Genomic DNA, 16,088 nt, shown 5'->3' on the forward strand with positions numbered 1-16,088 from the left:
AGGATGTACTCCAGGTGCCAGAGCAGAGATTCTACTGCAGCTTGTGGTGAAGACCAGGGGATGCAAGTTGTGCCCTGCAGCCCATGGAGCAGATATCCACCCTGCAGCTCATGGAGGACCCCATGCCAGAGCAGGTGGATGTGCCCTGAAGGAAGCTGTGACCTGTGGAGAGCCTGCACTGAAGCAGGCTCCTGTCAGGAACTGTTGCCTGTGGAGAGGAGTCCATGCTGGAGCAGGTTTTCTGGCAGGACCTGTGACCCCATGAGGAGACCCATGCTGGAGCAGGCTGTTCCTGAAGGACTGGTGACCCCACAGAAAGGACCCCTGCTGGAGCAGTTTGTGAAGAACTGCAGCCCATAGGAAGGACCCACATTGGAGGAGGTCATGAAGGACTGTCTCCCATGGGTGGGACCCCACGCTGGAGCAGAGGAAGAGCATGAGGAGGAAGGAGCGGCAGGGACGACACGTTATGAACTGACTGCAACCCCCATTCCCTGACCCGCTGTGCTGCCTGGGGGGAGGAGGTAGAGAAGTTGGGAGTGAAGTTGAGCCTGTGAAGGGAGGGGTGGGGGGAAGGTGTTTCTAGATTTGTTCTTATTTCCCATTATCCTACTTTCTTATTAATTGATGATAACTTAAATTAATTTTGTCAAGTCCTTTTTCCCCATAATGGTAATTGCCAAGTGATCTCCCTGTCCTTTTCTCAACCCACAAGCTTTTCAATGTTATTTTCTCCCCCGTCCTGTTGAGGAAGGGGAGTGATAGAGTTGCTTGGTGAGCACCTGGTGGCTAGCCAAGGTCAACTAACCACATGAAGTCTATGAAAACTGCAGTCTCTCTGATTTCATATGCAAATTTTCAAGTAGTTGCAAAATTGGACAAAGTTTTGATGCACTAGATTGTGCAACACTAGGTTCTTGCTATGCTGCCCTGACCCTGCTTTACAAGAGGTATAACAGTTTCTTTGGCAGCTTCTCAACCCTCAAAATTGCCATCCTTGAGTTTCAGGGCTTCAAAAGCGTTACCTACTTATTTCTAATGGTCTGACAGTAATCTTCAGAAATGGATTAATGAGCAGTTAGCAGTATACAAACTTAAAGATGGTCCCTGAATAACTTTGCTCTTGAATCACAGCTATAGGAAAGCATGGCTTAATAATGTCTGTGTCAGTTGGACAGTGTTTATTATCTGCTTCCTGATTTCAACAGCTAGCATTCTTACTTAGGTACCTGAATTATCTGTACCCTTTAGCTAACTCACAGCAACAGAAAATAAACACATTCAACCTGTTTAGGAAGTCATTCTGGGAGCCTTTGGGAGGTGAGATGTTGAGTGGTAACTGCTTTGCAAAAATTGATTTTTCTTTTTGTTGTTTTAAAACAACTCTTGCGTCTCTTCTGAGGAAAAACAAATCCTCTATTTTTCTGGAAGAAGAGATGAAAAACTTGTTCTGTTTCTTGCCTACTGACAAGGGGCACACAAGTTTGAAACTTTTTAAAATTAAAGCATCTTCCTATGCACTTACTTTTTGAAGAGAATAAAACCTTTTAGCAGATTAATTCCAATCTTGAAGGATGGGAAGCTTATGTATTTTCATTCTGGCTTCAGAAAGGAAGGTTCAGAACATGCTAGAAAATATGTCAGGACTTCGCTTTGTTACCTGTAGAACTGATAGAAACTTACCAGGACATAAAGATAAAAAAAACTAATAGTTTGCTGCCATTGATTAGTGACCAGTCCTATCTGTATCCCTCTGCTGGCCTTTCTTGCTTTGTGGAACATCTGCTGAGGACTTGCACAAGCCGCTTTATTTTGCTAGTGAGAAACAAGAAGCAGTCCCTGGAAAAAAAATTTAAAAATCAAATGGGGAGGTACAGGAGGCAGGCTTTTTGCAGCATCGGTGAGTTAAAGCAGCTCTTTTAGGGGCCTAGTAAACACCAGAGCTGGTTCTAGGAAGGAGGAACTTTGGGAAATGGACTTGGAAGGAGCCTTCAACCCTTTCAGCCTTTCCACAGTTGACCATGCTTCTGGCATAGGTGTTAGGATCACAGAGAAAAGTAGATTTTGGATGTGATTCAAAGATTTGACTGCAGGAACTAGTGTTTCTAAGCAATAACATCCATTTAATAGAATTGAAACAGTTTGTATGAAGTTAAGGCTGGTATAGAATGTGTTAATTAGATTAATGCATAAACTAGAAAACAGTGATATATCTAATTTGAAAGAGAATGAACACATCATGCAGGCAGTCTTAAAGAGGACCCCTTTCATAATTTCAAAATACTTCTTTTTGTAAAGAGTGCTTGCAAAGTTACTAGAATTATATTTTAAAGTGGTTTTTTATAATCTGCTACATCTCAAGTACAACTAATGCAAGCTCTTTCTACATAAAATCAATGTTTAGCACCTATACTTATGGTTAACAATTAAGATCTGCTAATATGTACTTGATGCATAAAATTGGCTTTTTTAATATTAGATAGATCTTTGGAATTGGTCAGTACTACTCAGTGGAAGTTTTAAAGTGAATGTATTTGATGGAAAAAGAACTTCAAATGTATTTTATTAGGTAAAGATGTAGGATGTTTTAGTAACTTGATACTGCCCATATCACTAAGCATGGTGTTTATTGCTGACAGAAATCCTCCACAGAACTCTCTAAAGAGAATTAAGCTGACTGTCATGTACTTTGGATGTGTCATGTGCATGCTTCACACTGCATGCAGCCTTAATGACTTGTTTCAGGATTAATCCAATACTAGTAAGAAACAGGATTTGAGGTCTTACACAAAGCTGGGAGGAAGCAACTGTCAGTTTCCTGTTTCAGTTCTTGATACATGAAGAATCAGCGGAGGGGAATGACTTGATTTTCTTTAATCATGAGTGAACAAGATTATGAAGAAAGTGGGCCAAATCGAAGTGAGTCTCTTTCAAAAGACAATACCATGCTTCTAATGACTCTCTTAGTGAAATAGCAGGTTCTGTACTTTCAGCTATATTATAAAGAGTTTATAAAGAGCTTTTGCAGTGTGTTTTCATTAGAAGTAGGCTGTACTTGATTGTAATAGTAGTCTAAGTAAAGAAAAACTAAAGTTTAGTAATGTTGATAATGTGATGGATGCAGTATTCGAGTCCTCCATTACGTAAAGGGGTTTACAAGGAGCTTAATTATACCTTGTTCTGCTTTTCAAGATAACTTACATAAATAGTTCTAGTCATTGATAAAAATAATGCAAGAAATTGGTGATATAGTAAATATATTTAGACATTTCTTCACTAAAAAAACCTGATAACCTGCAGCTTTGAAGTAGATTGCACTGAATTCTTAAACCCATCTGATCCAAAAATTCAGAGGCAAGATGAAGGTTAACCAAACAAGGTTATTGATGCCTTTTCATAATTTGAATTAAAGCAAGGTAGTGGCTTTTGAAAACTTGAGTTTATGTTGGAGCTTTAAAGAATACTGCTATATATTTTTTCATTAGGAATGGTATGGAATTAAATTTTTAAGATTAAGTGCTCTTTAGTTGCCTGCCAATCAAAAATTTGGACATATAGGAAGTAAATATGCATGATAGAGAAGATAGAATTACAGTTTTTGTCACAGGCAGCTTTCTTTACATTAACAGTAAATGCTTGTTTACCCTTGTGCAAACAGGATCTTATCTTCATATTCTCAGTTTGTGGTGGTTTCGTTCTTAATGTGACCAATACTAACTTAATGAAAATGTTACCATCATTTTTATTAAAAACTGTTACTTTTCACCTGCATCTGGATAACTGGAACCTACTTCAAGGTACAGCCACTGTGATTAAGAGTTGCCCTTTGGAAATGATGAAAGGTTAGGACTTTTCTGTGAAGTATTATTCTTCTACTGCGTTCTGTTTCAGGCAGCAGCATATAAAGTTAGAAATTTCTAGTGGGAAGCAAAACTTCTTAGTTTTTGCATGTACAGAGAGCAGCTATATTTTATCATAGCCAAGCTATCTTATTTGAGACCATGTGGTTCAAAAGTGTTAGGCCATTCTCACTTCTTTGAACACCACCTGTATTTTTTGCCATCTAAAAAGGATCTGCTTTTATTTTTCAGGTAGATTGTAAACTCTTACAGCGTGACAGGAGACATAGATGCTTGATTTTTTTGGACAAAATGTATTTGAACACAAAGGCAAATAGGAACATTTCTTGAATGTGAACAATGACAGACATAGGGTGGGACAGCGCGGAAGCAGTGAGTCTGGAAAGGATTTAGGGGTCAAACTGGAATAGAATAGCATGAGCTTGGTTTAATACTGTGGTAAAGAGGGCTAGCCTGATCCTTGGACTGGAGGTGATGATTATACTGCTGTAAATAGCATGATTAAGACTGGTTTTAGAAGGCTGTATTTGATTTTTAAAGTTTGAAAATTTTTTTTTGCATAACTTAAATTTGAGGGAACGTTGCCACGAAAATGATTAAAGGTTAAGAAAATGTTTTATGAACTTAACTGTTTCAGTTTTTCAAAAGGAAGCTTGAGATGATTTCGTAAGTATAGTTACCTTCACATATAGAAAATACTAAGTGTGAGTGGTTAAATTTGGAAGGTGTACTAGGATGTTACAGCTAGAAGTTTGAAAAGAGCCAAATTTAAATAGAAATAAGAATTTGTTTGAGATTTTCCCAGTAATTAAAAAAGCTTAATCTTTATAAAGATAAATTTTATAGGCTTTTTTTCTTATTTTAGTTCTGAAAACATCAAGAGATACACTGGTTAAATCTTAGTATGTTTTTTCAAAGTTATAGGACCTAATGCAGAAATGAAATTCTGCAACCTGTGGAAAGACAGGAAATAAGATTAAGGACAAAAGTATTAGACCACCTAATCTCTTGAACAGGCATCCTAGTGCAAATTTAGGATGACTTAAATTATCATTTTTTCCTTCTACCCCGAGCCCTGCTCTGCCACTTTCCCTAAGACAAGACACCTGTCACACATTTTTTTCATACTCTTTTGATCTGGGGTTGGGGTGGGTGGGAGGGAAACCAACCACTGTAGTTCTATGATTTAGTAATATTGGCATCAATGCTAAGGAAATGGTTTTGCTTACACTGATGGTGTGTCTAGTGACAGCACAAGCACAAACTCATCTGGATTACAAGTAGCAGCAAGAATAAAAACAAAAGCAAACCAGCTCTCTCCCAACTCAGCATTAAGCATGCACCACTGTTGCATTTATAATAAATAGTTCTGTGTGAGGAACAGTGTCATACAGGGACACAAATGGGTGAGTAGTAAGCATGAGGGGAATGAGAGGGCCACCTCTTTGGTGGCAAAGATGGCTTCTGCCTGTTTAAGCTATACTGTTGGGTTCTGTCTTACATTGTATAAATTGGACAAGTTTGGATCAGCTTAGAAATGTTTAACTGGCAGTATACCTTAAAGTATTCTACTTGTCAATGTTTGTGAGGATGACTGCTCTGAAACTTCTGAGGAGTATGAATTTGAACAAAGTGCTGTATTTTGCCTCTGACCAACACTTTGAATTGTGATATGTAGACACATTTCTGATGCAAGCTTTGTTTGGTGTGTGGAAATGTTAATGAGAAATCATCTGATAGTGTTGGCAGTTCTAAACTTGAGGACAGTGTAACTCTGGGATGGTTTGTGATAACTTGTGTGAGTTACACTGCATCGGCAATTGGGGGGCTGGAGTGTATAGGAGTCCCCATTGTGACCATCTGCATGAACACTCTGGATATTACCTCCTATTAACTTGAGACGTGTCCTACCTTCTCTGCTTGCAGCTGTATATCTCATGTAGAAAAGAAAATGTAATTTGTTGCAGCTAATTTCCATGTAAATATAGCTACACCTATCACAGTGCTTGAGTATTTGTAGAAATCAAGAGTAGGAATTTTTACATGTCCTGTCAACACAGAAAATACTAGACAGGCAGAACCTTTCCCTAGTTACGGCTTTAGTTTGTCTACTGGTCCATCAGTAAGCACAGAGTTGTGCTATGGTATGTGAACATTCCATAGCAGATTAAAAATAGTAATAATTTAAAAGTATATATTTGAGGTGAGGGGACGGATTTATTTCTAGAGCTTAGGCTTTGATCACCTTATGTTGGGTAGAATGGAGTGTCACATCAACAAGTGGGGTTTTTTGTGTGTATCCTAAGGCAGAGAAAACATTATAGTATAATCAAGCCTATAGAAGTTTTTTTGTTTTTGTTTTATTTTGCCTTTGTTATGGATCTTTTAATACCAGTGGTGGTCGAAGATGAAATACTGGCTCAGTATTTCGTCCAGATTTAAGATTTTTGCCTGTAAACCTCTTGTCGTGGTTTAACCCCAGCCAGCAACTAAGCACCACGCAGCTGCTCACTCACTCCCCCTGCCCCAGTGGGATGGAGGAGTAAGAGTGAGAGAACTCCTGGGTTGAGATAAGAACAGTTTAATTGAAATAAAGTAAAATAGTAATGATGATAATAACAATATAATAATGATAGTAATAATATACAAAGCAAGTGATGCACAATGCAATTGCTCACCACCTGCTGACCGATACCCAGCCAAGTCCCTGAGCAGCGATTGCTGACCCCTGGCCAACTCCCCCCAGTTTATATACTGAGCATGATGTCATATGGTATGGAATAGCCCTTTGGTCAGTTTGGATCAACTATTCTGTCTGTGCCCCCTCCCAGTTTCTTGTGTACCTGGCAGAGCATGGGAAGCTGAAAAGTCCTTGACTAGCATAAGCAGTACTTCGCAACAACTAAACCATCAGTGTGTTATCAACATTCTTCTCATACTAAATCCAAAAAACAGCACTATGCCTGCTACTAGGAAGAAAATTAACTCTATCCTAGCCGAAACCAGGACAACCCTCAAACCTGAATTACTTCCAGAAATCAAGGAACAGTAAGTATAGATTTTTGGAGTGCTTTAATTGCAGAAGCTTTAACTAGATTCCAGAAGACGTGCAGTTTAGAGGAGTCATAGAATCATAGAATGCTTTGGGTTGGAAGGGACCTTTAGAGGTCATCTAGCCCAACCCCCCTGCAGTGAGCAGGGACAGCTTTAACTAGATCAGGCTGCTCAGAGCCCTGTCCAACTTGACCTTGAACGTTTCCAGGGATGGGGCCTCCACTACCTCTCTGGGCAACCTGTTCCAGTGCTTGACCACCCTCATTGTAAAAAATTTCTTTCTTATGTCTAGTCTAAATCTATTCTTCTTTAGTTTAAATCCGTTATTGCTTGTTCTGTCACAGCAGGCCTGGCTAAAAAGATTCTCCCCATCCTTCCTGTAGGCCCTCTTTAAGTACTGGAAGGTCACAATAAGGTCTCCTCACAGCCTTCTCTTTTCCAGGCTGAACAACCCCAACTCTCTCAGCCTGGCCTCGTAGGAGAATGTCCAGAACTACATTGGAAGTTAACATTTTTATTGTATGTTTTCACTCACCTCCACACCTGGGAAGAGTTTGAGGTGATGCCATTTCAAAGAAGCCTGAGGGAAAGGTGATTTGCTTGTCAAGCATTGGCACAGGCTGCCCAGGAAAGTGGGTTGGGTCACCATCCATGGCAGTATGTATAAGATGTGTAGATGTGGTGCTTAGGGACATGGTTTGGTGGTGGACTTGGCAGTGTTAGGTTAATGGCTGGACTCTGATCTTAAGGGTCTTTTCCAACCTAAATGATTCTATGACTTGGTTGTCTTTAAGATTCCTCACAGAATTCAAGGGAATAGGGTTAAAACATAAAACTGTAAATGGTTTGAGGCTTAGTAGTGGAACAAAGTACCAATTTTATATTCCATGTTACCTCAATGGAAGCAACTGAAATAGTTTATTCTGTTTGCTCTATTCTACTTGATGCACCAGAGGTGATATTTACAGCATTTGTGAAAAGTGTAAATCCTGTCTTTTTTTTTTGTTCTGGTTTTCTAATGAGTCCCTTCTTTTGAAGAAGGGATGAGCTAAAGGTTGAGATAGTAGCTTATTTCGTTAACCTCACCATAGTTGTTGACTGTGTGTTGAAGTCCTAAAGCTAATTCTTTCTACTGGATGGTATAATACATCTCAATTTGAGTTACATGTTTTTAATATGTAGCATATTAAATAAGCATACTCCCAGAGGTGGTGTTGTTTTAATATACAGGCAATATGATTTTCTTGCCAGCAATGCTGGAAACTCAAAGGAGCTTCTTCAAAGGTTCATAATTGTAGGATTAGTCAATGAACTGCAGATGAGAGAATACTTGTCAGTACATTTTTGTAGTCACTTTTTCAGCATTGATCCTCTTTCACATAGTTAAAATAGATAATGATGATCATGTCAGATACTATAAAAATGCTGTACCAAACATTCACAAAATACGGAGAGACAACTGTATTAAAGAAATGGGAGACTTCTGTAGAGTCTGGTAGTGACAGGCTATTTTGAAGACTAGCTTTAGAAAGCTTTAAAATAGGTAGACTATTGTTTGGAAACACTGAAAAATGATTTGATGAATAGGAAGCTTAAGTTCTGTGTTTTTTCCATCTGAAGTCTGTTAGGTGCATTTAACAAGGCTTGTTTTTTAGAGACATTGTGCTCTGAGCTTTTTCCTATTGGAGCAAAGCCAAGTAACTGCTTGTTTAGAAATACAGGCATATAAAGGAAGACTTCACTGTTGTTCTACCTACAATGTAAAGTACTTAAAGTACAGTGCTGAGATGCTGATTTTTACCTCCAGAACTGGTAAGACAAAACTATATTCTTTAACCTCAGAGTTGTGAATGCATTATTTGTTTGGCTACCTTTTTGATGTTTTGATTAGTCTAATTATACCAACTGAAGTAGTAACTCCAGTGACATTACGCTCTGTATGAACCCAAAACAATACTGGAAATTCCCCAGCTCACTTCTTGAAGATTAATCCTTTCTGAAGGGATTTGGAAGTACCCTGAAGGGAGTACTAATATTTCGCTAATAAGTACAGCTACCAGCTGTCAATAGGCAAGAAAGTCAATAGAAGTATGGTCTTAGCAAGACAAATATTAAGCAACCTTATTTTTATTTTAACTTGGGAATGTGCCTTGAAATGAATGCTTTGTAAAAACTTTAGCAAAAATAACATGGTCATTTCAAGGAATGGAGCTAAAAGAAAAACAGTGTTCCAGAAATCTTGGGAAGAAAGTTCAATGTCTTACTAAGAAGTTCTAGTGCTTGTACGCTTTAGCAAGATGATGAGAGGAATCAGCATGTATTTGCTTGGGGACAGAGTTGCTTTTTGTTGTCTATGGAAAGGCTAACTGAACCTTTAAGTACGATGGAGCCGATTAAAGGATAAATGCCAGTTTCTCAGACAATCTTGTGCCAAACCAGCATGTTCCATGCACTGTGAAACATTTCGAGGTGCTGTTCCATGAGGGATTCTTTTGTGTTCACAGTGTTCCTTCTGCTGGCCTTGCATTAAACATTGTTAGACGAGGGGGACCTAACCAGGCTGTAGGACTTGAAGCAATGGGGGACCAACTATAAACTGTAGAGAAACAGAAAAATGAGAGCTGGAATATATGGATAGAAGGAGATACATTGGATAAGAACAGTATTTGTGGATGAATTTGTCAACAGCTCTTCTCTGGATCGTGGAATTCATTCTAGAATGCTAATGGAGACTTACAATAGTATGTGGCTTCTATGTCATGATACCAGTAAGTATAGTGGTGCTATGAAGAGTGATAGGAAATACATCAGGGATGTAGTCACTCATCTGCTTGAGGGACTAAGATCTGCTTCTGTCTTTATCGCAACTAAGACAATACTTTGGTCTGGGACTTCATGTAGGGAGAAGTGTCCTGGAGGGGACAGAGTGGAGAACACAGGGAAAAGAGTACAACTTTTTCTCCAGCTTAATTCTGTAATGAAGAGACTGTGTAGGTGCTATTGCTGTAACTTGTAAATATAAGTGCATAGGCAAGGACTTGAGACTATTTGGAAATGCCAGTGTTGTGACAGTATCAGCATGTAATACCTTTTGTATTCCGTGGGCTGCAAAGCAGTGAAAATGATGCTGTATTTTTTGAGAGGTGTGCTGGAGCAGGTCAGGGGAGCTACAGCTTAATGAGATTATTCTATTCCTTATTGAAATACCAAATATAACATGTCATGGAATAGTTCACACAACCTTTACAAAATAATTCCTTTTACCTTGTTCTGTCATAATATCCTGCCTCAACTACTAGAATTGTTTTGAGGGAGTCAGTAATGAAAAGGTAGGTTGATTTTTTTTGTTGTTGTTGCTCAGAAGGTTTATGTGAAGTTCTATTATCAAGTGCTTCTAAGTAAGCGAGAAAGATGGGGCAGGGGAGAAGGGAGAGATCAGTATATGTATTAAAGAATAATAAGTAGTAGTGAAGAGGGAGAACACTATACAAAGATAAGAATGTTAAAGGAAACTTAATTTCCTTAAATGTGGACATTGAGTACACGTGTCTGGGACAAAGACACAGTGTTTGGCAGCCGCCTCCAGTGTTATCGAGAACTAGTTCTTAAACCAGCATCTTCTGACTACGCTTTTATGGTATATCTTGTCCTTTTTGTTTCTAATTTTCTAATTGTTGCACTTTTCCACCAGGGGATGGGATTGCCAAGGAAAGTAGTCCATTTATTAACAGTGCAGAGATGGACAGAGGGAACATGTATGAAGGAAAGAATATGGCTCTCTTTGAGGTAAGTTAAATACTCCAAAAACCTATTTCATCTTCTACTGAGGCTCTGGTATTAAGATGAAAATGAGCAAACCCCTGTACTCTTTTCTCTCTTGAAATTTGGGGGGGGGGGGGCAAATCAATTTTAATAACTCTTCACTAGTTTTGTTCCTGCTAACGTTCCATTTCAGTGGATTTGAATGATGTAATAAAAAATGTGCTCAGATTTTTTTTTCCCTCTTTATTTTAGTTTATCTGTATAGGCAAGAATAGTTGATTCTATTATGCGTTGATGTGAAGATATGAAATAAGCCTTCTTGCATTTAAAATTTTTGGGCTTGGATCTAGAAATTGTTAGAGAAAGCTGCTGAAAGTTAAGTCTAGTGGTTTTAACAAAGCAGTATCCAGTTTTAAAAGGATTAGCAAATATATTGTGTTGAACAGGGGAAATACAGACTTCTCTTAAAGCAGCAAAACTATAAAACTGTGATAGGCCATGACTTAGTTATATTGTCCAACTACAGTGTAAAGCATACCATAGCTATTTCTACTTTATAATGCAAGTTTAATACCTGTTTAATTCACTGAATGATTGCAATAATTTACAGAAAACAGTAGTATATTGATATGGTATGTTTAAGTGCCACTTTTGCAATTAAATAGTACTTTCAGTAAAGTTTAGTCTAAGTTGTTCTGCTCTGGCAGCATCAACTGGTCTTGCTTTGATGCTTATTGTTAACAAGGTCCTTCCAACATTGTTTTCTTGACCATCTTTGCATTCTACTCGCTTTTCTTGTCGTCATTTTATGCTCCTCTCTTCTTCCTTTCAAACATCTTTGCACAGAGGACATGATCTTTCAGTTCTCTCTTTCTGCCTGACCCAAATAATGTATTTTTACTATTTTTCACTAAGTCTCAGAGAATATTGTGCTAAGGATCAAAGTAATGTTGGTCATTAATTGTCTGTCTTTGTCATGTATGGGGTTTCTTACTATGTTTTGACAGAAACAGTGGTAGTAGAGTTTTGTCACTGAATTTCTCTCCTTCAAGCTCTTTTCCATGAAGCAATGTCCAAAACTTCCTGTTGTTCAAATTAGCTGTTGTATTCCTCAGTGTTGATAAACTGGCTATTGCTGCTTTTTGTGCCTTACCTCCTTTGAATATATGCTTGCATCAGTTATTTTGAATAGTGGCTGACATTAAATCCTCAGCTAATGGTATAATGATGACTATCTTTTACATATCTCAGATTATAGACCATGCTGTTGTAGTGTTACCTTGAAAGCCTTCTAGTGACTTCATCACCATTGCCGTTGTAGTGGTGAATCTTTTTTGGTAGTATATATGTTTCGTGCTGTGTTTCCTACAGCCTTATTCTTATGTTTTCAGCTGGCTGACTTTTTGAATTTTTGTATAAACTGTTACAAAGAACTTTGGCTATTAAAACCACAATTATCATGACCTAATGCCCCAGGCAGAGATGCCTTAGTCTTTCTGTTTACAATCCTGATCTCTTGTATTCCTTCCAGTATTTGATCTTGTGTACTTGATTGAATTCTCTGGTTCTGCTGTTCTTGGAATCATTGTATTGTATATGCTTCTCCTGGATTTTATTATTTGTTTTAGGATGGGGTTTTTTTGTAGCAGATATTTGGCTAAAGAAAGATGGGATGACTTCTGTGTCAAGTAAAATTGCATATGGTACACATATGTGCCTGTATTTTCAAGAAATGAATGCTTTGGAAGTAGTATGCATGGTTTAAGATAAAATATGAAAGCCTACAACAGTAGGCTTGAGAGTGATCCTTAAGTAACTTGGTGCTTGAGAGAATCATTTGAGGCTGCTCTGTAGACATAAGGAAGATGCTGGAAAAACACCCTAATGACTTGATGCTGCCAGTACAATCCCCTAAAAACTGTATTGTGATAGGAATAGATTTTTATAATTAACAATGGCCCTTCTCTAGATTTCCCTTATATTCCAGCTGTACAAGCTGCATATTGTAAGATAGTGTAAGAAAAAAAAAAGTGAAAGAAATATTGCAAGATAGCCATGTAGTGTTAAATTGCTAGAAAGATTTAGAACTCCTGTTGGTTGAAAGCTGACTGGTATTTTGTCATGCTGACTTTTGGATTTGGCTGAATCAGGCTGAGTATGTGTTTGAAGTTGTATAATAAAATTATGACTTTTAAAAAAACTATTTAATAAATGCAGTATTCTTAAAATCCTAACAGGAAGAAATGGATAGTAATCCCATGGTTTCATCTCTTCTTAATAAACTAGCAAACTACACTAATCTGACTCAAGGTGTGGTGGAACATGAAGCAGATGAAGACAGCAAGCGAAAGGAAGTAAAGGTATTTGTCTCCATAACTTATTAGAGGTTTAAAGCTAGCCACAAAGAGGAGTATTTTTTAACCTAAAAAGAAAATATGTGGACACCTGAAAACAGGAGCGAGACTTGTAATACTGTATTGTAAGTTGAAATGTTTGCAGTAGGACTTGTGTTAATTCAGTGTTCTTGTTAGCATGTTTTAGCAAGACCTTGCTGTAAAAGCCCTAGATAAAATGCGTGCAAAGCTAGGACCTGAAACACGCAGTGTACATGGTTTCCTCTTCCTTTCTTTTCTTCTTCCTTCTGTCCTTGTATGAGCATGCATACCTTTTGTCTACCTCTAGTGAGGATACAGTATGATGGGGGGGGGCTGTTTTATTAATACATTTTAATTGGCTGGGTTTTTATCTAAAGTTGAAATTTAAGGAAAACTTGAGATGAAACAGGTCGGTCATTTAAATACATAAGCATATTTGTTCCTGTTAACATGGTAACAGTTCTTCTGAGTAGCTCTCTTGTTTCTGTGTGTCGGAGTATTTTTAGTCATTAATGGACGCATTCCAAGCAAGCATTTTGTTGCATACCTCAAAAATATGATATTTATTGCGGGGGGGCAGGGAGGGGAAGGAAAGGCAAAGGCTCTGTTTGGCACATCCCTAAACACTTGCTAGAAGACAGCAACTGAATTCTTCAAGGGTTGTCTACTGGATACCCGAAGTATCTGTCATATACTCTCTGTAGAAATGGACCATATGCAACAGTCAGTCTGCAATGGGATGTTGGACTCTCCCTCTGTGAGCAGGGAGCTGTTTCAAAAGGAGAAAAGCTTGGATCAATGTGTGACCTGACAAGAGTACAAAAACTCACAGGCAAGGAGGGATGATGAGCTGGAACTGGTTGAGCATGGTGACTGAAACTAAGAAATTTAGGGTAGATACTGGGAAAAGGTGAGTACTGGACATACACTTGTCCTTTGTGTAGGAGACGGGGTGCTGCTACTGAGTTTGTATGCTGAGCTGTGGAGAAAGGAGAGGCACATAAGAATGAATAAAAGGAAATGGGCACATAGCAGAAGAGACAGATATGAAAAGGTGCTTTGAAAGTAAGGTTAGAACTGGAACTCATTTGACTGTAAGAGAGATTTTATGGTATGGTATGGTACCTGAATATTTGCAATAGAACTGTTTGCAGTAGGACTTGACTAGTGTAGGAAGTTGGTACCAGGACAATGGACAAGGAATAAAATCCTGCTGTTTGTTCTAGCTTTTTGCTTATCCTCCATTTGTCTGTGTGTGGGGTTTCTTTTTTTGTTTCATTGTGCTTGTTCTGTGTTTCTTCTCATCTGAAGATACAGCTTGAGATGCGAGAAAACCAACACTGATCAAATTACACTTTCCTTAGTGTGATCCCTGTCCTCTGTCCAGCTGCTGTGCAGAGGTTTTTGTTAATGCAGCACAGTGTTAGTCCCTCTGGAACTGACTAGCCAATGTCTTCACTTGCACGTAATCTCGTTTGAGCACCATCTAGTGCCTTGAAAACACGATGTCTTTTTTTAGTTCCATATCTGAAATTAAGTGATGGTTAAGTAGTAGCCTGGCAGAGTAATATTTTTAATGGTGTAATTGAGACAGTAGCATTAACGTTGCACATGGATATTGCCCAAGATGCTAAAAATAAAGATTATAGTCTAAGTGGCATTCCATGGTTCCTTATAAGTACTTGGAAACTTAGTGTTTTCTTAATAATTTTGTTAACTTATAAAGCACCAATGCTTGCTCATTTATTTAAATGGATTGCCTTTTTTCATAGCCTGAGCTGTGATTTAAGAAGAGCTGCTGTATCTGGAAACCTACTGTGTATAACTATTGCTCCTAAGTTGAGTATTTCAAGGCCTAATTTCTTCATAAGCATAGAAGGCTGGAACTTTAGTGGTGAAGCCCAGATGTTTTTCTGTGTGTCCTGACCCATGATGATCATCAGCAAATAAAAAGTACAAACAAATATACTATGTTGTGGCATGTTTTACATCTTTTGCAAAAACAAATTGTAGTCAGCTCTGCATTTCTTCTGGCCTTGTCATAATACCTTGTCTGTCTTTTTTTAAAAAAATTGAAAATACTTGTTGTTGAACATCATCTTGTGGGCCAGCTGCAGGGCAGTTGGTGATCAACTTCTTGAAGAATATATTTGGTATTTTGATTGTGGCAGTAACTTCTCTTGAACGGTAGTCTGTAACTAGTATTTCAGAAGAAAGTTTGTAAAGCTTTGTAATCAACAGTTAAAAGGGGCATCCTACCCCTGTCAAGGTTTCATCCTAATTCCTATGGAACAAGAGGGTTTGCTATTGCAAATAGTTTTCTGTCTTTTCAGGACTCTTTCTGCATAAATAGCCTATGAATATTTGCAAAGCTGGACACTGAAGCTACCATTCAATTTCACTTGGCATTTGTTTGTAGAGCATTTGTGATAAGTGTTTGTGGAAGAAAGTGCTTATGGACTTAAATTGCTTAGTGCAAAGGAACTAAAGTTCTGACTTCGTTTCCAGGTTCCACGTATGGGTACTTTTATTGGCGTGTACCTGCCCTGCTTGCAAAACATCTTAGGAGTCATCCTTTTCCTACGTTTAACATGGATTGTGGGAACAGCTGGAGTTCTCGAGTCTTTCATCATTGTGTTTATGTGTTGTGCTTGTGTAAGTTAACCTTTTTCTTTACTATTGGCCAAATCTTCTGTTACAGGAGTACTGCTGCCTTCTAATATATGAGTAGGAGAGAAAGATTGCTCCATAATGGTTAAGTATCAGTGCAATTGAGAGACATGGGAGATGTATATACATTTATGTGCACTGAGTGTCATGTGTCATTCGAGCCTGTATGGAGTTTCTTTTGAGTTGATCACAGTAAGCTTTTGTTTGAAGTATTTTATAGATTTTTATTAAATCAGCTTTTAGCAAATATTTAATTATTTACATTGAGATCTGAACTGTTCTGCTTCAGAACAAACTGAAATGTAAACTACAAATCAATCCACAGCATTATGTCCATAAATTAGTATTTTGGAATGTAAGACCAGTA

The 16,088-nt window shown here is 38.1% G+C and overlaps 1 protein-coding gene across 4 annotated transcripts in view; it reads left to right on the forward strand.

Moving 5' to 3' along the window:
• The window catches only part of LOC104027594 (solute carrier family 12 member 7-like), a 71,715-nt gene that overhangs the window by 7,445 nt on the left and 48,182 nt on the right, over positions 1-16,088 (forward strand). For 3 of the 4 annotated variants that reach the window (XM_075706550.1, XM_075706547.1, XM_075706551.1), the window contains exons 2-4: positions 10,606-10,700; positions 12,914-13,036; positions 15,560-15,706. In XM_075706550.1, the coding sequence (XP_075562665.1) occupies positions 10,606-10,700; positions 12,914-13,036; positions 15,560-15,706 (365 nt within the window). Of the gene's footprint in view, positions 1-9,683; positions 9,695-10,605; positions 10,701-12,913; positions 13,037-15,559; positions 15,707-16,088 lie in introns of all 4 variants that reach the window. The other variant, XM_075706549.1, reaches the window with a different exon arrangement.

The sequence above is a fragment of the Pelecanus crispus genome, chromosome 2 (genome assembly GCF_030463565.1).
Source record: "Pelecanus crispus isolate bPelCri1 chromosome 2, bPelCri1.pri, whole genome shotgun sequence".
In the NCBI taxonomy this organism is placed as follows: domain Eukaryota; kingdom Metazoa; phylum Chordata; class Aves; order Pelecaniformes; family Pelecanidae; genus Pelecanus; species Pelecanus crispus.